The sequence below is a fragment of the Neovison vison genome, chromosome 7 (assembly GCF_020171115.1).
Source record: "Neovison vison isolate M4711 chromosome 7, ASM_NN_V1, whole genome shotgun sequence".
Classification (NCBI taxonomy): domain Eukaryota; kingdom Metazoa; phylum Chordata; class Mammalia; order Carnivora; family Mustelidae; genus Neogale; species Neogale vison.
This window is the reverse complement of record NC_058097.1, coordinates 140747496-140772546: the sequence shown is the minus strand read 5'-3', so window position 1 is coordinate 140772546 and position 25051 is coordinate 140747496. Positions and strand designations below refer to the sequence as shown.

Sequence of the window (25051 nt, the reverse complement as noted above, 5' to 3'; positions counted from 1 at the left end):
AACGAATTTATAATGTGAGGAGAATCTTATCTTTAAACACTGAGCCTACTCACCTAGGGATAAAGTGTATCTTTCCATTTATTCTAATTCTAGTTTTACGTATTTTTAATGTAGGTTTGGCTTATTTCTTGATAGATTTCTAGAATGTTTCACCATTTTTGGTGCTAATGTGAGTTCTTTACATTTAAAAGTTGATTATATCGTTTATAAAAAATCATCTGTATGTTGCTGAGAGCTTACCATCTTCCTGACAATGCAATCTTACTGATTTTCCAAGTAAACAATATAATTTATCTTAATTTCTTGCTAATTTCATACCTTATCTCACTTACTGGATCCGTACTATACTGGATCCAAAATTCTCAGAACAATGTTGAATTGTATGAATGACAGAAAATATAACCTGGATCATGAAATTAAGTTTCTTTATTGCTGGTTGATACCCTTCATCCAGTTCAGCAAACTTCCTTTTGTTCCTTATTATAAAATTAAAAAAAAAAAAAAATCAGTAATAGATGTTACTTTCTCAAGTGTTTTTTCAGTATCAATTAAAGTTATATAGTTTTCCCCTTTATCTACTAATGTAGATTTTCATTACCTGTCTAATGTTGACCATCCTTGTACAGGTACAATTAACCCAACTTGCTTATGACATTATTCTCTAAATGCACTGCTAGGTTAGTTTTTTTTTTGCATGTATTTTTAAGTGAGACTGAGCTATATTTTATTTATTTATTTATTTATTTATTTTACTATCTTTTAGATTCTGCTCTGGTTATGTTCCTTTCATAGTTGGGACACACTCCCATTCTTCTCTATGCTTTGTTCTGGTGACCTTCGTCAGGGATATATAGGGCATTCTTTCATGATTATCAGTTCATTATAGTTTTCTAACTGTAGAGCCAATTTTTCGGGATGTGTATTTTTCCTAGAAAATTGTCCAGGTCAATTTTCAAGATTATCCGTATAAGACTATTCTAGATTCACTTCCAATTTTCGAAGTCCCTCTTATCTGTAATATGTTCCCTTTTTTCCAAATATCGTTTTCTTCCCTTTTCTTTAGATTTATTAAGTGTCTATTTATTGTCCTTTTCAAACAGAAGGCATAATCATCAATTTTATTTTCTATTTCATGAATATCTTATTTTTAATTCCTTTACGTTTATTTTGGGAGATTTTTTTTTTCTGCTTCTCTGCTATTTTGGTTTTCTTTTCTAATCCTTCCTGCCATTTGTGAATCCTTTAAGGATGTGCTGACCCTCACTGAATTTACCCATATAGCAACAAATGAAACCTTTACCATTATTATGTAAGTGGCTACAAACTCTCTATTAATTTGGAGTCAGTCAGAGTGAGTTCCAATTCCCCACTTCCTATTATGTGATCTTGGCCAAATGTGAGCAGTTTCTTCATCTGTAAAAACAGAAATAATAATAGAGATTAAGTCTGAAACTATTTGTAAATCATTTAGCATAGAAACTGGCCCCTATTAAAATAACTCAATCGATGTCTGATAAAACAAAACACCTCAGTTGCTCTATTTCTAAAAATAAGCAGACTGGGATGACTAATCCCAAATTCCCTCCTACCTGTAACTAATCCCAAATTCCCTCCTAGCTTTGCGGGGCACCTGGGTGGCTCAGTGGGTTAAAGCCTCTGCCTTCGGCTCAGGTCATGATCCCAGGGTCCTGGGATTGAGCCCCACATTGGGCTCTCTGCTCAACAGGGAGCCTGCTTCCCCCTGTCTCTTTGCATGCCTCTCTGCCTACTTGTGATCTGTCAAGTAAATAAATAAAATCTTAAAAAAAAAAAAGATTTTCATTCTCTCAGTTCATCCACAACAAACAACTGACCATCAAGCCACATCCTAACCCACACCACAGCTACTAAGCTCTCCCCTCAAACAAAGTATTCCAAATGTCAGGAACACCAAGAAATACAGTCCCTACCTCCCAGAAGCTCAGAGTCCTTGGGGAGTCAGGGTGAAGACCAACTGTTAAATAGGTAATTTTCAAATGTGAAAAATGGTCTAATAAAGGCTATGGAAATTCAGAGACTTTGAGAAGTATGTCCAGCAAAAATCAAAGATCTAGGTTGGATACCTAATTCAGGTACTTAATACTTACTAGCTGTGAATCTTCAGGCATTAACTTTGGTGCTTTTTGTCTCTATCTGTAAAAAGGAAGAATAATATGGTTCGGATAGGTTATGTTAAGGATTAAATAAAACTAACAGAAAGTACTTAGTACAGTGTCAGACTCACAGGAACTCAGCAAATGGCAATCATTAGTATTACCACTATTACAAGAGGCTATGGAAGTTAAAGTCAACTTACTGTACTTCAAGAGAGATAAGACAGGGTCAGGGTAATTTCCCAAATGTGTTTAAGAACAAAACCTGTGGCAAAGAAAGAAGGATGGGGAAAGGGGGAAAAAAAAAAGTTGAAAGGGGAATTAAGGTGGGTGGCACAGAATTCTACTGTATTCTCTGCTGCTAGCACTAAATCCGACCCACGTATTTTCTTCTAATTTTCTTTTTTTAAGAAGGCACCACGCCCAACGTGGGGCTGGAACTTCTCTCTGAGATCAAAGTCGCGTGCTTTACCAACTGAGCCACCCAAGTGCCCCGGCCCCACCCGGGTATTTTCAATAAAAGTGAATGGAAGAATATATGTTAAGCAATAAGGTTAGATAAAAAGATTTGGGCCAAACTGTTGAAAGTGAACATTTTACATTAAAAGGAGCCTTGGATTTGGGAATCAGGAACCCTGGGGCAGTCTTCTGACTACTGACCTGTGTTTATACTGGTTCCGTAACTTACCTGTTTGTCCTTAACGAATTACTGATACCTTGAATCAGTAATTATTGAGAATTAAGTACCAAGCAATTACCGAAGAGCCTGGCACTAATAAACATTCAATAATGAAAGCGGCTGCAGCTGCTAACTTTTCCTTTGGGTCTTTCTCCACACCTGTGAATCGCTAAGGTAGGAACCTATTTCCTCCGATGTTCCAGCGAGCACTGAGAAACTATACTAGGTTTGTCAAGGACGAAGAAAGGCCCCACCCGGCCCGCGCGACACAGGTCACCTACGCAAACTGCAGTCCTGGAACCTCCACCTGCTTCGCTGAGCCATGGAAAGCGCGACGGACGCTAGGCCATTGGAGAAAAAGGGCCTAGATAATTAGGATGTGAGGCTGTACGGAATTTCACAAAAACCGGTCCTTACCACCCTCCGACGTCTCTAGAGGCGAAGTCTAGAAAAAGGTGGAGGGGAAGCCGGAAGTGACGCAAGGCCGTGAGGAACAGGAAATGACCGCAGCACGCCGGAAGTTTACCCGTTTCCAAGGCAGCGGATCCAGCACACCTCCAAAGGGTTGGCTGGAGTCGGGAGGCTGGAAAGCAACTTGGAGGAGAGGGTACTAGCGCACGGCGGCCGCCGCCGGAGCGACTCGCGGGGAGTAGCAGCCGAAGACGGCGGCCGCCTCAGTAGCCACCGCGTGTGGAGGATAAACGGCCGACACGGCCAACGCCGGGGCCAATTAAGGCAGAGAGTTAGCGAAGACCAGGACTGTAGTCCCAGCGAAGACAGGGAAAGAATCCGTGAAGACGGCGGCCACCTCTGTAGGGACTCTAGCAGAAGACTAAGTGAAGACATCGGTTTCTCCGGCAGTGACTCTAGAAGAGTTAGTGAAGACCTGGGCAGTGTCTCTCTGGAGAGAGTTACGGGAGGCGGTGGGCGCCGTCACAGTAGCTCCTGGGAGAGAGTAAGGGGAGACCAAAGCTTCAGCAGCAGCGACGTGAATTTAAGTGAAGTCGGGAGCCACCAAACTAGTGACTGCGAGGGACTGGTCAGAGAAGACCGCGGCCTGTGCTTCAGTGATTCTTGGGAGGGTGTCAGAGTAGTCCCGGACCCCCAACCCAGCCACTCCCGGGAGAGAGGCAGTGACTACTGCAGACGCCGCCTCAGTGGCTCTTGGGAGGAAGGGAGTGTCGATGGCGGCCACAGCCTCAGTAATTCCTGGGAGGGAGTAAGTGAAGACCGCGGTTACGCGGCCAGCGACTCCTCCGGGGTGAGCGTCAGCGTAGACGCCAGCCGCTGCCTCCGTGGCTTCTGGGAGAGAGAACGTATAGACGAGGGCTTCCACAGCGGGAACTTTTGGGAGAAAACCCGGGAGGATCAGGTACCCGGGCTTAGCGACGACGAAGGCAGCCACTGCAGTGGCTCGTGGGTGACAGCAAGTGAAGACCGCCGCAGCAGCGGGGGCCTGGACTCGGGTCCTCCCCGGGGTCCGAGGGATCGCACCATGCCAGGGGCGTCCGATTCAGGCCCTTCCACCTCCTCTAGGGAGAGTGCAACCCCGTGTGAGTCAGATTACTTCGCTTGCCTTGGTCTCTGCCACTTTTTTCTGATTTCATCCACATCTGCTTTGGCCCTTTCTGGCAGTTTCCTTTCTCAGCTGTGACTCCTGATTTCCCTTAATTGACTTGTTTTAAGTGGGTCCCAAAGCTGTTCACCTGTTTCTCATCCTTCTTCATTCCAGCTTTCCTCTCATTTTTTCCACCTGCACTATTCCTGAGACTTCTAGTCCAGACTGACATAAACGCTTGTTAAATGTTAGACTCTTGGCTTCTCTGCAGCATTTGACCCTCTGGAGATGACTTTAGATTTACCTAGTTTTCTCCCTTCCACTCTATTGACTCTCCCTTTCCCTTAGTTAACTTTTCTTCCATCCTCTCCTTAAATCCTATTATTTCCCCCTGGATAATGCCATCACTGGTGCTTTTTTCCCTGGTCGTGTGCTGTTATTGAGAACTGACCGGGAAACTTGTGGCTGTGAGATTCTTGTGCCATCTTGGTTTGAGCAAGGACTATTGATAACACCCTTAATGATTTAATTTTTTGAGATTTAGTCCTTTTCTCTGATACATTATAGCTCCCAAAGAAAAATACTCCCAAGCATTCGAGGCCAGGTGGTATGGTTTCTTATATCCTGCTCACTGTCTTAGCTTCTGCCTGCCAAGCACTGTGATAATATTGAAAAAGGAAAGGGTTAAGGTGTAGGCAGGGAAAGATATTATGACAGTGCTTGGCACATGGTAGATGCTCAGAAAGGATTTTTGAGTAAAATGTGCAGCATTTTGTTAAAGAGTGCTATAAGATATGATACTAGCCCTCAAGAAATTAGCATTTGAGTTGTGGAGAAAGGACATATACATAGATAAATAGTAGTATAGATTGCATAGATTATCTACCAAAAATTAAAAAACCATTTGAGGTCAGGAATCATGCCTTTTTGTTCAGGATATACTTTGATTAAATTCTCTACTTCTTTCTCTTCCAACAACTGTTCATGCTTAGGTACCTTTGTTGCTTCTGGCTTAAAATATTTTACAGTCACAATGTAGCTTTGATGTTTGGAACATTAAATTGTAAAATATAAGACCACTGGAGTGTTATGAAGTAAACATTGTGACCTGCCATTCCTTTCTTAGTGGTACAAATGAGAAGGATAAGAAAAATAGATTGTGGAATATACCAGCCTATGTGAGTTAGGGCTCTGGTAAAATCACTGGAGAGTAGACCTCTCTGTGGAGATTGCACTGGGTGTATTTCAGAATGGTTAATTTACCCCTTTCCCTGCCAAAGACATGAAGTAATTCTTTTCACAGTGATAACTTGGTGGGATTTACCCTGGTAGGGTAAAATCTATGAAAATGTGGGGTCCTTCTAAGACTGTAGCCCTAGAGAGTTTCTCACTCGTAGGGTAATACTTGCCCAGCCTCTAGCAGTTTGTAAAAATTACCATTTCTGTGCTTGGAAGTTTATGGCTCCAGTGGCTTTTGCTCCAGGTAAGCTGAACTTGTTTGTGTTTCTCTGTATTTGTGTGTCCAGACTCAGGGGGGCAACTGGCTCTGAGACTTTGGTTCTCTGATGAGTCCAAGAAAAGTTGTTGATTTTCCTTTTGTCCAGCTTTTTCTTTACCTATGGGAGTGATAACTTCTGTGCTATTTATGTGTTAGAGCTAAAATGGAAGTGTGATTGAACTGTTAATCACAAACATCTTTGTAGTAAATTGTTTGGAAAGCCAAAGTGGTTTTGTGCTTTCTGTTGAATCATTGTTTTAGTCTTTTTTTTTAAAGTTTTGTGATATATGTTAATTTGATTTTCAATAGGTGCCCGGAAGAAAGTGCATTTTGGTAACATACATGATGCTGTACGGGCTGGAGATGTAAAGCAACTTTCAGATATAATAGAACGAGGAGCCAGCATAAATGAAGCAGACATTCTCCATAAGTTTACCCCTTTACATTGGGCAGCACATTCTGGAAGTTTGGAGGTAAGAGGCTGTATAAATTATTAAACTGAAGTAAGTTTACAACTGTTAGCAATTTTGAAATTTAGCAAATAGGACTGAGACTTTATACTAGGCACTGGAAATATTTTTTTCTTTTCATTTTGTTGTAATATTTGTTGTTCTGGTTACTGTGCCTTTGTAACAAATTGTCTCAAAAGGTAGTGGCATGATATGACCATTGGTGCTCAGGAGTAAATTAGGAGTTTGGATCTCAAGGACAGCTTGTCCTGTTTTGTGATGTGTGAGGCTTCAGCTAGAAGATTTAAATGCTGAGTCTGGAATCTTCTAAAGACTTGTTCATGCAGGTGTCTGGTAGAAGATGCTAGCTATACCCTGGCCACCTTAATTCCTCTCCATGTGGGTTTTTATGTGAAGTCTCTCCACCTGGGCTTGTTTGTGATTCCTCACAATGTAGTTACTGTGTTCCAAAGGCAAGCATGGAGGGTAATTTATAGACAGTAGCATGGGAATATCCAGTTCTGTCAATCCTAAAATTTTTCCTATAGTTATTTTAGATTTTTTAAAAAGAGATGGAATATTATAGTTGCGTGTGAAGTCCCTTAGCACCCCCTTCAGGTGCCATTCCTCTCCTCCCAACTCATATGTTGTTATTACATATGATTATGCATTGTTTTTTTTTAAGATTTTATTTATTTATTTGACAGAGAGAAATCACAAGTAGATGGAGAGGCAGGCAGAGAGAGAGAGGGAAGCAGGCTCACTGCTGAGCAGAGAGCCCGATGTGGGACTTGATCCCAGGATCCTGAGATCATGACCTGAGCAGAAGGCAGCGGCTTAACCCACTGAGCCACCCAGGCGCCCCTATAGCATTGTTTTTAATGACATTTTATATAAATGACATCATACTATGTGTATCATCTTGTAGCTTTTTGTGTTCAATGATGTGTTTTGGAGTCTTAACTATGTGGTTACATTTATGTACTCCATTTCTTTGAGACATGTTACAATACCATCTACTTAGATTAATATCAGAATTTATCCACTTTTTGATTGATGGCTATTTAGTTGGTTTCTATTTTCAGCTAGTATAGGCAGTGCTTAGTGAATATTTTTATGCAGACTTTCTCTTGGGTTGTGTGAAAAGCCACCTGGACTTTTTCCTCATGATTCAAGATTGTGTGGAGCTTATTTTCGTAACTACAGCCTGTAGGCTGCAGTGGTTCTGTTCAGTACAAAGTCTCTTATTGCTCCAGACACACAGAGACTGCTTTCTCTGAATATGGTTTCTCTGTGTGATTTCCTGTTTGGGTTTCTCTGCTTCTTGGAACAAAATCTGGTCCTGAGGATTATATTAAATAGCTTGAACTTTATCCTGTAGGGGATAGGTTTTGGACTCAAGGAAGGTTTCAAGTAATATCAGATAATTAGTTTGAGAGCGATAACTTTATACTCTCCACCAGTTTGTGTGCCCTGCTTGAACTGTTGTAAACAAGGATTTTTGCTTTGGCCTTTTAGTGGCTCCCTTTCACCTAGGAGAAATGTGCCTTGACAGTTCTTTGTGAGTTTATAACCCTGGGTGGGTATTTTTTTCTGTTTCCTTCCACATCCCTTCTGGATCAACTTTGGTGGATCTCCCATCTCTTCTCTGGCTTCAGTGGCTACCTTTTTTTAAAAAAATATTTTACTTATTTATTTGACAGACAGAGATCTTCTCTGGCTTCAGATGTCTGTCCTAGTTTCATCAAAGATGGGGTGTTCTTCCTGCTTATCTTGCCTTTTTTTTTTTTAATGATTGCTAAGAGAGGAAGAAGTAGTGATCTTACTCTGCCATAATCAAATAAGATGGGGTTTCCTTTCTTTCCTGGTATCCTTCATCCTTTCTGATTACTCTTGGTCTTTTTTGATTAACGTCCTCTGCCTGCTCTACAAATAGAGGCATTTTTTAATTCCTCTGCTAATGACCTTTTCTCTCCTACTTTATATCCTTTCTTTAGGTCATCTTTTAGAGTTCCTTGGCTTTACTGCTACTACAGAATAATTCATTGGTTTTCTTTTTCTCTTGAACTCTGGCTTATGTATCAGGTGCTTGATCAACACCTCAGGCATATCTGATAGGATCTCACATTGGTCTAAAACTAAACCAGTATCCTTTTCCCTCCCTTTCTTAGTTTTCCAGGCTAATGACTTTGCATCATTATTGACTTGTCTTCATTTTTTCCAGAAGCAAACACAGTATCAACATTTGTCTGAAGGTGTACTTCATAATGCACGTTGATGTAGTGAGAACTGATGACCAGATCCTTGATTTTGTTTCATCTTCATCTCCTGAGTTTGTCCTCTCCATCCTCCTAGCCATTGCTTTAGATCTAATTGATTTCTTCTTTTCTGTCTCATCCACCTTTAGTTCATATTCAGTATAAAGTTATCCCTCTAAAACTAATATCTGATGTTACTTGAAATGTTTCTTAAGTCCATGTAGTGACGTACTCCCCCATAAGTTATTATAAAGTTTAAGATATTTACTAGAAGGGACTTCTCTCTCCAACCTCATCTCCCATCATACTTGTATTACTCTGTAGTACTGGTGACTACTGTCATGTCCTACACAAGTCTGCTGTTTCATGTTACCCTAAACTTATGTTGTTTTTATCTGCTTAGTCTCATCTCTTCTTACTGGTTACTTGGTTGAAAACTAGGCCAGGCAGCACCCACTTGGTAAAGCCTCTGTGTTCCCCACCCCCCCCATATTCCCCAATAAACTACCTAGGATCTACCCCTAAGTCTTACACATATTTGAAAAATTGTATTTGTTTGTATGTATCACATTGAATTTATCACTTTGAACCTCTTGTAGAGTTTTGAGCTTTTTGAAGGTACCATTTAGGTTTTATTCCTCTTTTTTTTCCCCAGCATCTGGCATAATGTCTGGCATATTGGATTCATAATAAATGTTGGCTGTATTGCTGAATTTTTTGATTTTTAAAAATTTTTAAAAATTTTTATTTTAAGTGTCTAGAACTGTGTATAACAGATATTCCAGAAATGTTTGTTGAAATTTTAACAAAAACAAATCTAAACCAAAAGATTTTGATGACTTTCTACGTTCCCATGTAAAGATCATCTCCTAATTATCTACTTGAGTACTACATCAATGCTTTTACATTTTGTTATCCTTTCTGAAATATCTTTTTTTTAAAGAATTTTTTTATTTATTTGACACAGAGAGAGAACGAGAGAGGGAACACAAGCGGGAGGAGTGGGAGAGTGAGAAGCAGGCTTCCCACTGAGCAGGGAACCTGATGCAGGGCTCCATCCCAGAAGCTTGGGATCATGACCTGAGCCTAAGGTAGACATTTAATGACTAGCCACCCAGGCACTCCCTTTCTGAAATATCTTAAGACTGTGGTACTTATGTTGGTAATATGAAATGGTCACTAAATAAACAACTGGTAAAACCTGCTTTCTTAGACTTTAGTTCTTTTCCTTCTATCAGATGATATCCGTTCTTGAGCCCCCTGTGGTAAACTTTATTTCAGGTATATTTTTCGCTGCCAGAATTTCTTTTCCTTCTTTCTTTTTTTGAAAAAATAATTTGTCTCTTTGTACATTTTTTTTCTTTTTTTTTTCAATTGTATTACATCTTTCACATTTTTGAAGTTAACTTTGTATGTGGATGGGAGTCAATATTTGAATATTCATGGTCACAAAATAGTTAAAATACAAAATTAAAATGAATCTTTATAAATAAATGTACTATAATTAAATTATAGTCTCAAAACCACAGATATTTATAGTTTTATTTAAATTTCATAAAATATATTTTTATCCTGAACGTTGAATTGTTTCCCAAACATATTGTGAATTAGGCAAAACTTTAATTCAGTTAACACATTTTTATGAGTGTGTGTAAAAAATTGTTTTTAAGGATTTTATTTATTTATTTGACTAAGAGGGAGAGAGTACAAGCAGGGGGAACAGCAGAAGGGGAGGGAGAAGCAGGCTCCCTGCTGAGCAGGGAGACTGATATTGGGCTCTATCTCAGGACCCTAGGATAATGACCTGGGCTTAAGGCAGATAGTTAACTGACTGAGCCACCCAATGGTTCACCACTGAAGATTTTATTTTATTTATTTATTTTTTTAAAATAATCTCTACACCCAACATTGGGCTTGAACTCACATGCTCCACTGACTGAGCCAGGTAGGCACCCATATATATATTTTTTCATAAGTGTACTCTTTCATCCCCATCATCTGTTTCAGCCACTTTCCAACTATTGCTTCTCTGATAACTATCATTTTGTTCTCTATAGTTAAGAGTCTGTTTCTTGGTTTGTCTTTTTTTCCTTTGCTCATTTGTTTTGTTTCTTAAATTACAAATAAAAGATAGATCATATGGTATTTATCTTTCTCTTATTTCTCTTTGTCTATATTTTCTATTGGATGAGTCATTGTCATCATACTTTAATTCTTTAAATATAAATTCTTTTAAAAATAGTTTCAGTTCTCTGGAGCTATTTATAATGGCTGCTTTGAAGTCTCACTAAGTCCAACATCTGGGCCCTCTTAGAGATAGTTTCTATTGATTGTTGTCTCCCCCGCTGCCCATGTATGGGTCACACATTCTTTGTATAATTATAATCTCATAATTTTTTAGTTTGCCTAGACATTTTGAAAACTGTATATTTTAGATTATCTATTGTAGCAGCTTTTAATTCTGTTCCTATTCACTGCATCCCTCTCAGATGTGCTTATTGCTGTGTATTTGCTTATTGACTTGCTTGGACTAATTGTGTGGAGTCTGTTTCCCCACAATATGTAGTCACTACAACGTTTTTTTTTAATTTGTTTGTTTTGGTTTTTAAAAATTCTTGTTAGTATTTTTAAGTCTGGCTGGGGGTCACTCTTGGGTCAGTGATTGATCAGAGGTTGTGCTTGAATACCTTTACCTAGTAAGGATTCATCTTTTGCTGAGTCTGTGTGTGGCTTGGAGAATGTTTTCAAAGTCCAGTTTATAGGTCAATTTGACTTTTGTTGTTGTTGTTGTTTTTTCCCAAATGTGTTTGCAAAACCTTAGGTTTAGCCAGGAATGTCTAGCCAACTTGGGCCTTCTTCAGTCTTTCCTGAATATAAGCAATTTTGTACATGTACCTAGCCTTGTAGATGACAAGGGTTAAGGGGAATCTTAGCAAGGCCCACTTGTTGTCTCATTTCTTGGCTTTTGTTCATTAATTTTCTGGGTGGTCTTTTGTTGTTTGTCTTCACCAGTATTGTGACTTCAGGTGAGCGCTAATGTTGGCTTTCCCAGGTTTTTGGTGCCAAAGGTTGGAATTGTTTTTGACTTTGTGCGTGGGCATGGAGTCTTCATTCCTTCCAGCAGGGCAATGGAGTGGTCCAGCTGGGTAGAACTTGTGCACCATGTAGCTCGGGTTAGGAATAGTTGCAGTCCCAGGCTTTCTGCTGCCGACTCCACCTGTTCTTATTGAGATTCAGAACATTTTCTTAAGTTAATGCTGCTTATTTTGTTTAGTGCCTCTGACAAATTCTCAGAGTCTTTACATTGTTGTTTTTGACAACTTTGTCTAGTTTTTTTTTTGAAGATTGTATTTATTTATTTGAGAGAGAGAGCACGTGCACACAAACACACACACACACACACACACACACACGAGTGAGAGGAGGGGCAGAGGGAGAGGGACAATCAAGAATCCCTGCTGAGGGTGGAGTCTGACTCAGGGCTTGATCCCAGGACCCTGAGATCATGCATGAGTTGAGCCGAAGTCAGATGCTTAATTGACTGAGCCACTGAGGAGCCCCTACTTTGTCTAGTTTTATCACTGCTTCTTTGGGGGGCATTTTTCAAGCTCCTCACTTAGCCATTTCTGGCTCTTAGCCACATCAGTAAGATTGATCAGTTGATTTAAAAAAAAAAAAGAAAAGATTTTATTTATTTATTTGAGAGAGAGAGAGAGAGAGCACAAGTGGCAGGGAGCTGGGGGTGGAGCCGAGGGAAAGAGAGAAGCAGGCTTTCCACTGAGCAGGGAGCCCGATGTGGGACTTGATCCCAGGACCCTGAAATCATGACCTGAGCTGAAGGCAGACATTAACTGGGTGTTAATGATTAGTAGTAACGGGGTGCCCTGATCAGTAGACTTTTGACAAAGATGCAAATGAGGTCCAATGGAGAACAGATAGTGTTTTCATTAAACAGTACTGGCACAATGGAACAGTCATATGTGAAATATGATATATTTGGCATCTTATGTAAGAATGTATTCAAAACAGATCATAAACAAATGCAACACTTAATGTTCTAAAGCTTCTAGAAGAAAACATTAGAGAAAAATCTTTGCAAATCACATCTCTTAAGAATTTATAACCAGAACATATGAAACTCTAATAGTTCCATAGTAAGAAATAAAAAAACTCAATTAAAAAAATGGGCAGATGGGGTGCCTGGGTGGCTCAGTGGGTTGAAGCCTCTGCCTTTGGCTCGGGTCATGATCTCAGGGTCCTGGGGTCAAGCCCCTCATTGGGCTCTCTGCTCAGCAGGGAGCCTGCTTGCCCCTCTCTCTCTGCCTATCTCTCTGCCTACTTGTGATCTCTCTGTCAAATAAATAAATAAAATCTTAAAAAAAAAAAAAGGTCAAATGACTTTGACACTTCGAAGGGACATGTGGATGGCAATCAAGCACATGAAAAGGTATTCAACATCATTAGCCAGTAAGGTAATGTAAACTAAAACCACAATCAGATGCCAATACATTCCTATTAGAATGGCAAAACAAAAAATGATACTACCAATATTGGCAAGAATATGGAGCAGCTGCAACTCGTATATACTGCTAGTAGAAATGTAAAATGGTATAGCTACTTGGGAAGAGAGTGTGGCTGTTTCTTATAAAATTGAACATATACTTACCTATGTTCTGGTAATCCTACCTACATATTTACCCAGGAGAAATAGAAAACTTGTTACATGAATGTTTCTAGTGGTTTTTATTTTCCTATAACTGAATAATGTTAGCATGTAGTAGTCTCTCCATAAATATTTGTTGATAAATGGGTGACTTACTGTGATTAGTAGGGACACTGAACTTCTTTTAAATCTTTTTATTTTCTTGGCCACTTATCTCTGTGACAGGCCAATGATAACTAAATGTTAAGCCTTTCAACAAATGATAATGGCTATGACTGATATGACAGTATATACTAAAGATACAACCAGTTCTTTAAAAAGAAACTTCTTGAAGATAGAATTCCCAAACTTGAACATATAAAAACAGTAACATCATATGTGGCACAGAACTCTAGTACTGTATTCTATTGAGATTTACATTAATTAAAATATTAAATGAAGATGCATTTGACTCTCCCCCCGCCTTTTTTTGTAAGCCACTTTTTTTCCTTTTTTAGCAAATATCACCAAAATAACAATGTTTGCTCTGATACAGAAGCATCCGGGCTCATTTAAAGATTTGTGGCAGAGGTTGCAAATTGGCAGCTTTTTTTTTTTTTTTTGAGTGAATATGACTCGCAGATGTGTTTTGTTTGGCTTACACAGTATGGGTGAAATATAAGATTTGGATTAACATTTCACTTATAGTAACAACTGGCTGGGATTAAGTAGCATTTATACCTTATGGACAAGGAATGAGATCTCCAGTTTGCCACAGCTCCCACTGTTCCCTATTGTTGACCCAATAATAAGGCCAAGTGGTTACCATATCCTTGTGCTTATGCTTTTGTTTTTCTTAAAACTAGCCCCCTCACTTACTTATGATGCTTCCCAGGCTATGGTATTTCATGATAATAGACTAAATTTCAAAGATCTAAAGATGTTCAAAAAAATCCAACTTATAACTTGTTAACATGTTAATTTCTTAATTTAGTGTCTTCATTGGCTCCTCTGGCATGGAGCTGATATCACACAAGTAACCATGAGAGGTTGGACAGCAGCTCACATAGCTGCAATCAGAGGTCAGGATGCTTGTATGCAGGTAATAATAATTTTGATTACTTTTAAAAAATCAGTACATTTAATAACTTTAGCTTAATTTTGTTGGGCTATTGTTTTTATTCTAATAATATGACCCATAGATTTAGTTCTTTGTCCTAAACGAGTACTTACTGAATTCCACGGCTCAGAAATTTGGTGCCAAATACTGCTTAAACAAATTGTGTAAGACTGGGATCCTTTTATCTTTGAAGTAATTGGCTATCTGATAGGTCATCTTTTTTTTTTTTAAAGATTGTATTTATTAATTTGACAGAGAGAGACCACAGTAGACAGAGAGGCAGGCAGAGAGAGAGAGAAGGAAGCAGGCTCCCTGCTGAGCATAGAGCCCGATGCGGGACTCGCTCCCAGGACCCTGAGATCATGACCTGAGCTGAAGGCAGCGGCTTAACCCACTGAGCCACCCAGGCGCCCCAGGTCGTCTTTTTAAAAAAAAAAAAATTTTATTTATTTATTTTCCAGAGAGAGAGAGAGAGCAAGCAAGCGCACACTGGCAGGCAGAGTGGCAGCAGAGGCAGAGGGAGAAGCAGGGTCCCCGCGGAGCAAGGAGCCCGATGCGGGACTTGATCCCAGGACGCTGGGATCATGACCTGAGCCGAAGTCAGCCACTTAACCAACTGAGCCACCCTGGTGTCCCCTGATAGGTCGTCTTAAAGGGATGTCTCAGACATGTCCAGATTATCTCCTTAATAGCCTGTCATGCCTTAAATTTCTTATTTAATGTATTTCCTGGCCAGAATTTCACATTAATATGTGCAGGATCTAGCTTATTAGATTAACTAGATATAATCAATGTACTGAAGTAGACTGGAATTTGGAGGAATACAAAATTGTATAAGCAAACGGTTCCTGCCTCTAAGAAGCCTGAGATTCTACTTGGAACGAGAGGTTCTCTACTCAGTGAGTTACAAAACAGTACAAAGTACAGTCTATGATTAAGGTCTTAATGATTAGAAGGAGATAGAGAAATCATTAATGGAGACAATAAAGATTCAATTAAGCCGAAAAGAACAGGTTGAGTTCAGAAAGTAAGGAGCTATGAAAAATGATTATTATTTTTTATGTGTGAATTATGGTTTCCCATTCATCACTTCATTTAATACAGTAATCTTAGGAGTCCCCCTTTTTATAGATAAACAATCAGATTCTGAAAGTTAAGTACCTTTCCTAAGTAAGTGACAGAACCAGAATTTGAACCTAGGTTTTATTCTATGAATCTCTATGCTCTAATTCTATGTGTAGTACTTAAATTGGAAAAATTAGATGTGTTCAAGGGGTAAACTATTGTATGAGCCTGACTAAGTTGTAGATGTTTTGTTGTTGTATACTGTTATGAATTAAGTTTGGATAGCCAGATAGGTAAAATGTCTTAGAAGGAGAATTAAGATTCATTTGTGTAAGAGTTTTTATATGTGTACTAATATATACTCTTACATATACATATATCACCCATGCATACTTATGCATACATACACATGCACATTAACAGAGGACTGAAGTAATGAAAGCAGTATTTCAGGAAATTATTCTAATAAGATGTATCTGGGCTTACCTAGGATGAGGAAACAGTTTGGAGGGAAGAAGACCAGTTAGACACTTTTGGTGTCATCACTACCCACAGAGGGAGAAATTAGGTGGTGGCAGTGGGAAAGAAAGAAAATGACAGAAGCCATCTTGAAAAGCATGTGTTGACATAATAGAGTGAAAATTTTAAAGTTTTGAGGCAGTATGGCAGATAATAATGACACTACAGATAGGGAAATCTGAAAAGCAAGAGAGATATGGGAGCAAAAATGTTGAATTCATTTTGGTACATGTTGTTTAGGGGGGTTATAGGACATTTGGGTGCAGAAGGTCCAGGCAGTTGAAAAGGGTGCTGGAGACAAAAATTTAAGGAGTAATAATGTATAGGTAAGAGAAAAGAGTGTTGAAGATTGAATGTTGAAGAATGTTACTAGTAGTGATAGTAGGAAGCAGAGAAATGAGTAAAGAATTTGGAGGAGGAAGTCAGAGAGCCAGGATGCACTGGACTATGCAAATGAGGGAAGAATAGTTAGGCTGAGTGTCAGAGTTACGGGATGTAAGGAAATGCCAGTGGTCTTGAGAGTCACTATAGGGTGAGGTTTGCTGAATTTCCATGTAGTGGTAGGACGCCATCTTGTTTGCAGGTTGATTTGGAGTTGAGGAATTGAGGTATTAATTTGAGAAGTAGGCAGTGAAAAAGGAAATAAAAAGGGGTGGGGTATGGGAAAGAGGGAGAGAGAACCCCAAGCAGGGAATATCGGAGTCAAATAAAGCTTTACTTGATGCTTTCCTTCCTCTAAGCAATCAAACCATTCCCGTAGCCCTGATTGTCCTTGTCTCCCTCAAAGGGATCTTTTCATTCTCAGAGATTTTGTGGTACTTTTTTTGTACTGTACTGTGTGGTTGTTGATTATCAAGGAGTGCTTTGTATAATTGATTATCATTGTCTATACATATGTCCTAATTCTCTAAGTTGACATGTCTTCATATTCCTTGTAGTGATTTTTAAAGTGCAGTAAATATTCAGTGTGTGCTTTGTGATGATTATTGACTAGTTTGTTAATTATGAAGACTATTCTAAAAGCTTTTAATATGCGTTATGATGGAGTCCTTTGCTAAGATACTGGTAAATAAATACTGGTTAAAAAAGGTTTAAGGGAGGGATGCCTGGATGGCTCAGTGGGTTAAGCCTCTGCCTTCAGCTCAGGTCATGGTCTCAGGGTCCTGGGTTTGAGCCCTGCATCGGGCTCTCTGCTCAGTGGGGAGCCTGCTTTCCCCCCCAACTCCTGCCTGCCTCTTGGCCTACTTGAGATCTGTCTGTCAAATAAATAAATAAAGTCTTTTTAAAAAAAAAAGTTCTGAGGGAGTAAAACTAAAAAATATTAACTAGTAATTCTTTTAAACAGATTACTTGGTATATTACATAGAGGGGTGTGCTGTGTTTATGATATAATCCTTATACAGAAACTAGGCTGATTGAAAATTCAGATGGAATTTCCTCAGATGCAGTTAGAAATTTGATTCGGAGCTAGAACGAGTTACTTTAATAATGAAATCCTCCTACAGTATATTCAAAACCTAGTTAATAAAAGATTCTGCTTTTGAAATAGTGACAGTTTACTTTTTAGTTTATTAGTTTAGTATTAAAGTATTTAGCTTAGTGGTTATTAATTTCTGTGTACCTTATAAATTGTATGTACATGTTGAAATCAGAATGTGACATCTGGTATTATAAATATCTCCTAGGCAAGGTTAAAAAAGATCTCAAGCATTTTCTTAAGATTATCTAAGAATTTCTCATACTTTATCTATGGCACATATATAAGAACTTACATAATGTAGCCATAGGTTGATAAATTGCTTGCCTATTACACAAATGCATTCATGATTTAACATTTATATTTATGTACACTCAGTGTTATTTCTCTATTTTTAGGCTCTCATAATCAACGGAGCAAATCTGGCATCTCAAGATGATCGTGGATGCACTCCTTTACACCTTGCTGCAACACATGGACATTCTTTCACTTTACAAATAATGCTCCGAAGTGGAGTGGTGAGAGATTCCTGTTAATATGCGAGAATGTGTGATCATATAGATGGAATAGCATTTAGTAGCCTAGTTATCTCTAACTGACTTTTTAAATTCCTTTTATGATCAAAGTAATTTGATCTCTCTCTTTAGCTTTCTGTCTTTAAACACAGGAGCAATAATTTAGGTAAAGCTTCAAAAAATCCCAGTTTAGCTGTACAAAGGATTTCAGAGGCTGGGGATTCTTCATGTAGGTTCAGAGTTTAACTGGGAAGATTCTGAAGGTTCCAAACCCATTTTAGCCAGTGATTATATATCTTTCTGAATTTCTGTGTGTTTACCTATTTTTTGGTAACTTATTTCTACTGATTTAGAAGGTGATTTTTATCTCCAGAAATTTCATTCATTGTGATATTTATTTTCATTATTACTTAGTGGTTGTAAAAAAAACTTAGAAGAACTACTTTTATTGAAGACATTATGGTAAGAGTTGGTGTTTCTATAATTAGAGAAAAAGTAAAGGGCCTATTAAGTATTTTTTTTTATTAACTCTTTATGCTTTCAAGGATAGGATTGGACCATTGAATCCTTCCCTTTCATTTTATTAGTCAGAAGCCTGTGACCAGTAAAATGACTAGTTAAGTTCCCTTCTTCCCCCTTGAATATTTATTTATTTTAAAATAAATAAATCTTCACATTTATTCTATTTTAAAATTTTATTTATTTATTTGAGAGAGAATGAGTGAGAGAGTGCATGAGAGAGGAGAAGATCAGAGGGAGAAGCAGATTTCCCAAAGAGCTGGGAGCCCAATGCCGGACTCGATCCTGGAAGTCCGGGATCATGACCTGAGCCAAAGGCAGTTGCTCAACCAATTGAGCCACCCAGGTGCCCCACATTTATTTATTTTAAAAGATTTATTTATTTTAGAGGGGGAGAGAGCATGAGTGGGAGGGGCAGAGCAAGAGGCAATGGGAATCCCAAGCAAACTCTTTGCTGATCATGCAGCCACACATGGGGCTTGATCCCACAACCATGAGATCATGACCTGAGTGGAAAGCAAGGGTGTGATGCTCAATGGACTGTGCCACCTGGGCGCCCCATGATTTATTTATTAATTTGAGAGAGGGAGGGGTGGGGTATGGGAAAGAGGGAGAGAGAACCCCAAGCAGACTATGCTGAGTGCGGAGCACAGCTTAGCCAGATCCCGCGACCTGAGCCGAAACCAAGAGTCAGGCACTCAACCGATGTGCCACACAGGCACCCTTAGTTAAGTTCCTTTTTAAAAACTGTTTTTATGGGGGTGCCTGGATGGTTCAGTGGGTTAAAGCCTATGCCTTCGGCTCAGGTCATGATCCCAAAGTCCTGGGATCAAGCTGCGCATCTGACTCTCTGCTCAGCAGGGAGCCTGCTCTCCCCGCCATCCACCTGCCTCTTTGCCTACTTGTGATCTCTGTCTGTCAAATAAATAAATAAAATCTTTTAAAAAAAACTATTTTTATGGATCAAGTTGTGTTCTTTTTAAAAAAAACTATTTTATAAAATTTTATTAGCTCATGAGTTGGTGTTTCTATAATTAGAGAAAAAGTAAAGGGCCTATTAAGTATTTTTTTTTATTAAATCAGTGGTAGTAGTGAATTTTTCTACTACATTTATTGTTTGCCTTATAGGTCTTTTTTGCCTTTTTTTTTTTTACTTATAGTTTTCATTTGCAGAATTAAGCTGCTAGACTTACTGTTTCTCCTCAAATGGAAAGAAACTGAATTCTTGTGAATGTTATCCCTAGGATCCCAGTGTGACTGATAAGAGAGAATGGAAGCCTGTGCACTATGCAGCTTTTCATGGGCGACTTGGCTGTTTGCAGCTTCTAGTTAAATGGGGATGTGGAATAGAAGATGTGGACTATAACGGAAACCTTCCAGGTATTCACAAAAGCAAATGTTTTAGTTTTTTGTTAATGTAAACTTTTTTTTAAAGATTTTTAAATTTATTTATTTGACAGAGAGAGATCACAAGTAGGCAGAGAGGCAGGCAGAGAGAGAGAGGAGGAAGCAGGCTCCCTGGCAAGCCAGAGAGCCTGATGCGGGACTCGATCCCAGGACCCTAAGATCATGACCCGAGCCGAAGGCAGCGGCTCACCCACTGAGCCACCCAGGCGCCCCGTTAATGTAAACTTTTAAATGATTGATTGTGTTTAAGAAATTTAAACTGTCAGGGCGCCTGGGTGGCTCAGTTGTTAATCATCTTGCCTTTGGCTCAGGTCATGATCGCAGGGTTCTAGGATCGAGCCCCACATCAGGCTCCCTGCTCAGCAGGGAGTTGGCTTCTTCCTCTGCCACTCCCCCTGCTTGTGTTCCCTCTCCCACTGTCCCTCTCTCTGCGTCAAATAAATAAAATCTTTAAAAAAAATTTTTTTAGGGCGCCTGGGTGGCTCAGTGGGTTAAGCTGCTGCCTTTGGCTCAGGTCATGATCTCGGGGTCCTGGGATCGAGTCCCACATCCGGCTCTCTGCTCAGCAGGGAGCCTGCTTCCCTCTATCTCCCTCTCTGCCTGCCTCTCCATCTGCTTGTGATCTCTCTCTGTCAAATAAATAAAATCTTTAAAAAAAAATAATAAAAAAAATTTTTTTTAACTGTCATCATTCTAACAGTCCTTCAGAAAACTAAAGTAGTAAATATGTTGTCATGAACATTTTTTATTCTTATGCCTGTGTGATACACCTGTCATGTGATTTTCTTTCTGGAGCCATATCAGCAAAAGAGAAATTGGCAAAACTGAACTAGATTTACTCTTCCCACCAGCTATTTCCTTCATCTGCTGTCCAGTGTTATTTTTTAACTTCATACAGCTCCACTTCCCAGACTGCTGCTTATAAGAAATAGTATAAATAGTAGATGCTAGTGTATTTGAGTTAATTTGCTAACTTTCTGCAATTAGCTGGCCAGTTGCAACCTATACTCTAAACACCCTGTCTTCTCCCAAGAGGTGCTGTAGAAATGCAGACGAGGGTTAGATCATAGTGAGAGTCAAGTGAGGATTACTAAAAATGATACTTGAATTATGTCTTTAAAGAATCTTAAGTAGCAAACAAATGAAGGGGAAATGCAGGCAGAATGATATGAACAGGTTTGATCAAATCACTCTGTTGCTTAAATACTCCATAGATTGCTGAGGAGCTCTAATTTCTTAGCTTGGCATGCTATACCTTTCTAATTTGGTTCTTTTTTTTTTTTTTAAAGATTTTATTTATTTATTTGTCAGAGAGAGGGAGAGTGAGAAAGTGAGCATAGGCAGGCAGAGGCAGAGGGTGAAGCAGGCTCCCTGCTGAGTGAGGAGCCGGATGTGGGACTCGATCCCAGGACACTGGGATCATGACCTGGGCCAAAGGCAGCTGCTTAACCAACTGAGCCACCCAGGCGTCCCTCTAATTTGGTTCTTATATACCTCTTTGGCCTCATCTCTCTAACATCCTCATCTAACTGGAGAATACTCTCCAGTTCCATCCATATTGTTGAAAATAGTAAGATTTCATTTTTTATGGCTGAATAATATTCCATTGCATCTATCTATCTATCTATGTATAGATATATATACCACTTCTTCTTTATCCATTCATCTATCTATGGACACTTAGGTTGTTTCCATATCTTGGCTATTGTAAATAAGGCTACAGTAAACATAGGGGTGCGTATATTTTTTTGAATTAGTGTTTTCATTTTCTCTGGGTAAATACCCAGTAATGGAATTACTGGATCATATGATATTGCTATTTTTTATTTTTTTGTGTTTCTTCAAAAAAACCCAAAAAAACCTCTTTTCCCCAGTAGTTGCACCAATTTACATTTCACGAATGGTATGTGAGAGATCCCTTTTCTTCACATCCTCTCCAAAACTTATTTCTTTTTGTTTAAAGATTTTTAAAAAAATTTTTTTCAATTTATTTATTTTCAGAAAAACATTATTCATTATTTTTTCACCACACCCAGTGCTCCATGCAAGCCGTGCCCTCTATAATACCCACCACCTGGTACCCCAACCTCTCACCCCCACCCTGCCACTTCAAACCCCTCAGATTGTTTTTCAGAGTCCATAGTCTCTCATGGTTCACCTCACCTTCCAATTTACCCAAATTCCCTACTCCTCTCTAACGCCCCTTGTCCTCCATGCTATTTGTTATGTTTAAAGATTTTAAAAAATTATTTGACAGACAGAGATCACAAGTAGGCAGAGAGACAGAGAGAGAGAGGAGGAAGCAGGCTCCCTGCTGAGCAGAGAGCCTGATGCAGGGCTTGATCCCAGGACCCTGGGATCATGACCTGAGCCAAAGGCAGAGGCTTAACCTACTAAGCCACCCAGGCGTCCCTTGTTATTTCTTTTTTTTTGATGCCAGCCATTTTGACTTGTATTAGGTGATATCTCATTGTGGTTTTGATTTGCATTTCCCTGATGATGAATGATGTTGAGCATCTTTTCATGTGCCTGTTGGCCATCTGTACATTTTCTTTGGAAAATGTCTGTTCAGATCCTCTTCCCATTTTTAATAGTATTACTTGTATTTTTAGTGTTGAGTTGTATAAGTTCTTTATATATTTTGGTTATTAACCCCCTTATTGGATATCATTTGCAGATATCCTTGTCCATTCAGTAGGTTGCCATTTTGTTTTGTTGATGTTTCCTGTGCAAAAGCTTTTTATTTTGGCATAGTCCTAGTAGTTTATTTTCTTTTACTTTTTAGCATGAGGAGATGTATCCATAAAGATGTTGCTAAGGCCCATGATCAAGAGATTACTGCCTTTGTTTTCTTTTAGGGGTTTTATGATTTCAGGTCTCACATTCAGTTCTTTAATCCATTTTGAGTTTATTTTTGTGTATGGTGTAAGAAAGTGGTCTAGTTAAATCCTTTTACATGTTGCTGTCCAGTTTTCTCAGTGCCATTTATTGAAGTGATTGTCTTTTCCCTATTGTATATTCTTGATTCCTTTGTTGTAGATTAATTGACTACGTAAATGTGGATTTATTTCTGGGCTATCTATTCTGTTCCATTGATGTATGTGTCTGGTACCATATTGTTTTTATTGCTGTAGCTTTGTAGTTATTCTTGAAATCTGGGATTGTGATACCTCTAGCTTTGTTTCTCAAGATTACTTTAGCTTTTTGTGTTTTTTTGTGGTTCCATTCGAATTTTATTTGTTTAAATTTTTATTTGTTCTAGTTTTGTGAAAAATAATGTTGGTATTTTGATAGGGATTGCATTTAATCTGTAGATTGCTTTGGGTAGTGTGAAGATTTTATTAATATTGATTTTTTCCAGTCCATGAGCCTGGTGTATTTTTCCATTTGCTTGTGTTATTTTCAGTTTATTTCACTGTCATCTTAAGGTTTTTAGAGTACAGGTCTTTTACCTCCTTGGTTAAATTTACTCCTAGGTATTTTATTCTTTTTAGTGCAATTGTAGATTCTTAATTTCTCTTTTAGCTGCTTCATTATTGGTGTATAGAAATGCACCTGAATGCTGTGTATTAATTTTATATCCTGCAACTTTACTAACTTCATTTATTACCTCTAACAGTTTTTTTGGTGGCGTCCTTGGGGCTTTTTAGGTATAGTATCAGGTCATCTGCAAATAGTGACAATTTTACTTCTTCCTTAGTGATTTAGATGCCTTTGTTTTTCTTGTCTGATTGCTGTGGCTAGGACTTGGGAGTGCTCTGTTGAATTAAAGTGGTGAGAGTGGACATCTTTATTGAGTGTCTGCCTTTGGCTCACGTCATGATTCTAGGATCCTGGGAATGGGCCCTGCATCAGGTTCCCTGTGCAGCAGGGGACTGCTTCTCCCTCTACCTCTGCCTGACACTCCTCCTGCTTGTGTTCTCGCTCTGTTAAATAAATAAATAAAATATTTTAAAAAAAAAGAGAGAGAGGCTCTTAGTTCATCAGCACTGAGTAAGATGTTGGCTGTGGCTTTGTCATATCTGGCTTATATTATGCTGAGTATGTTTCCTCTCCACCCACTTTGTTGAGAGTTTTTATCATGAACGGATGTTGTGTTTTGTCAGATGCTTTTTCTGTATCTAGTGAGATGATTTTAATGTGTTTTTTTAAAGATTTTATTTATGTATTTGACAGATGGAGATTACAGAGAGACAGGCAGAGAGAGAAGGGGGGAATCAGACTCCCTGCTGAGCAGAGTCCGATGTGGGGCTCGATCCCAGGACCCTGAGATCATGACCTGAGCTGAAGGCAGAGGCTTAACCCACTGAGCCACCCAGGCACCCCGATCTTCTTGTTTTTATCCTTCCTCCTCCTAATGTGATGTTTCACATTGATGGATTTGTTAATATTGAACCATCCTTGCTCCCTGGAATAAATCTCATTTTATTGTGGTGGGAGAACTTTTCAATGAATTGTTGAATTCGGTATGCTAACATTTTGTTGGATTTCTGTGTCTATCTTTATCAGAGGTATGGGCCTGTAGTTTTTGTTTTTTTTAATTTTTGTAGTGTGTCATTGGTTTTGGTATCAGGGCAATGCTGGCCTCTAAGAATAAAGTTGGAGGTTTTTCTTCCTCTCCTATTTTCTGGAATTTTGAGGAGAATAGGTGTTAACTCTTTCTTAAATCTTTGGTAGAATTTTCTTATAAATCCATCTGATCCTGGACATTTGTTTGTTGGGAGTTTTTTGATTACTAGTTCAATTTTTTACTAGTAAATAGTGTGTTCAACTTTTTGAATTTCTTCCTAATTCAGTTTTGGAAGATTTTATATTTCAAGGAATTTATCCTTTATTTTTTTCCTGGGTTCTCCCAATTTGTTGACATATGATTTTTTTTTCTTTTTTTAATTTATTTTTTATTTTCAGCATAACAGTATTCATTATTTTTGCACCACACCCAGTGCTCCAGGCAATCGGTGCCCTCTATAATACCCACCACCTGGTACCCCGACCTCCCCTTCAGAACCCTCAGATTGTTTTTCAGAGTCCATAGTCTCTCATGATTCACCTCCCCTTCCAATTTCCCCCAACTCCCTTCTCCTCTCTATCTCCCCATGTCCTCCATGCTATTTGTTAATGATTTTTCATAGTCTCTTATAATTCTTTGTATCTGTGGTGATACTTACGTCTCTCATTTCATTTCATTTTTTCATTTTTTATTTTTTTTAAAG

At 38.8% G+C, this 25051-nt stretch overlaps 1 protein-coding gene and 1 long non-coding RNA gene across 3 annotated transcripts in view; one reads left to right on the top strand and one right to left on the bottom strand.

Annotated features, from left to right (window-relative positions):
• Positions 1–408: 408 nt before the first annotated feature.
• On the bottom strand, positions 409–3260 carry LOC122912534. Of its 2 annotated transcripts, XR_006385652.1 has the most exons (5): positions 3093–3260; positions 2336–2397; positions 2127–2172; positions 1301–1413; positions 409–476 (listed from the first exon to the last, which is right to left on the bottom strand). It is a non-coding gene; the product is annotated as an uncharacterized LOC122912534 (long non-coding RNA). The 2 variants fall into 2 exon arrangements; XR_006385651.1 differs by having other exon boundaries at positions 409–1413.
• A 121-nt stretch (positions 3261–3381) lies between these two features.
• ANKRD42 (ankyrin repeat domain 42) overlaps positions 3382–25051 on the top strand; it is a 55940-nt gene continuing 34270 nt past the window's right edge. Inside the window, exons 1-4 of the mRNA XM_044258425.1 lie at positions 3382–4364; positions 6177–6340; positions 17796–17915; positions 19676–19811. Coding sequence (XP_044114360.1) covers positions 4307–4364; positions 6177–6340; positions 17796–17915; positions 19676–19811 — 478 coding nt within the window. The 5' untranslated portion in view covers positions 3382–4306. The remainder of the gene's footprint in view (positions 4365–6176; positions 6341–17795; positions 17916–19675; positions 19812–25051) is intronic.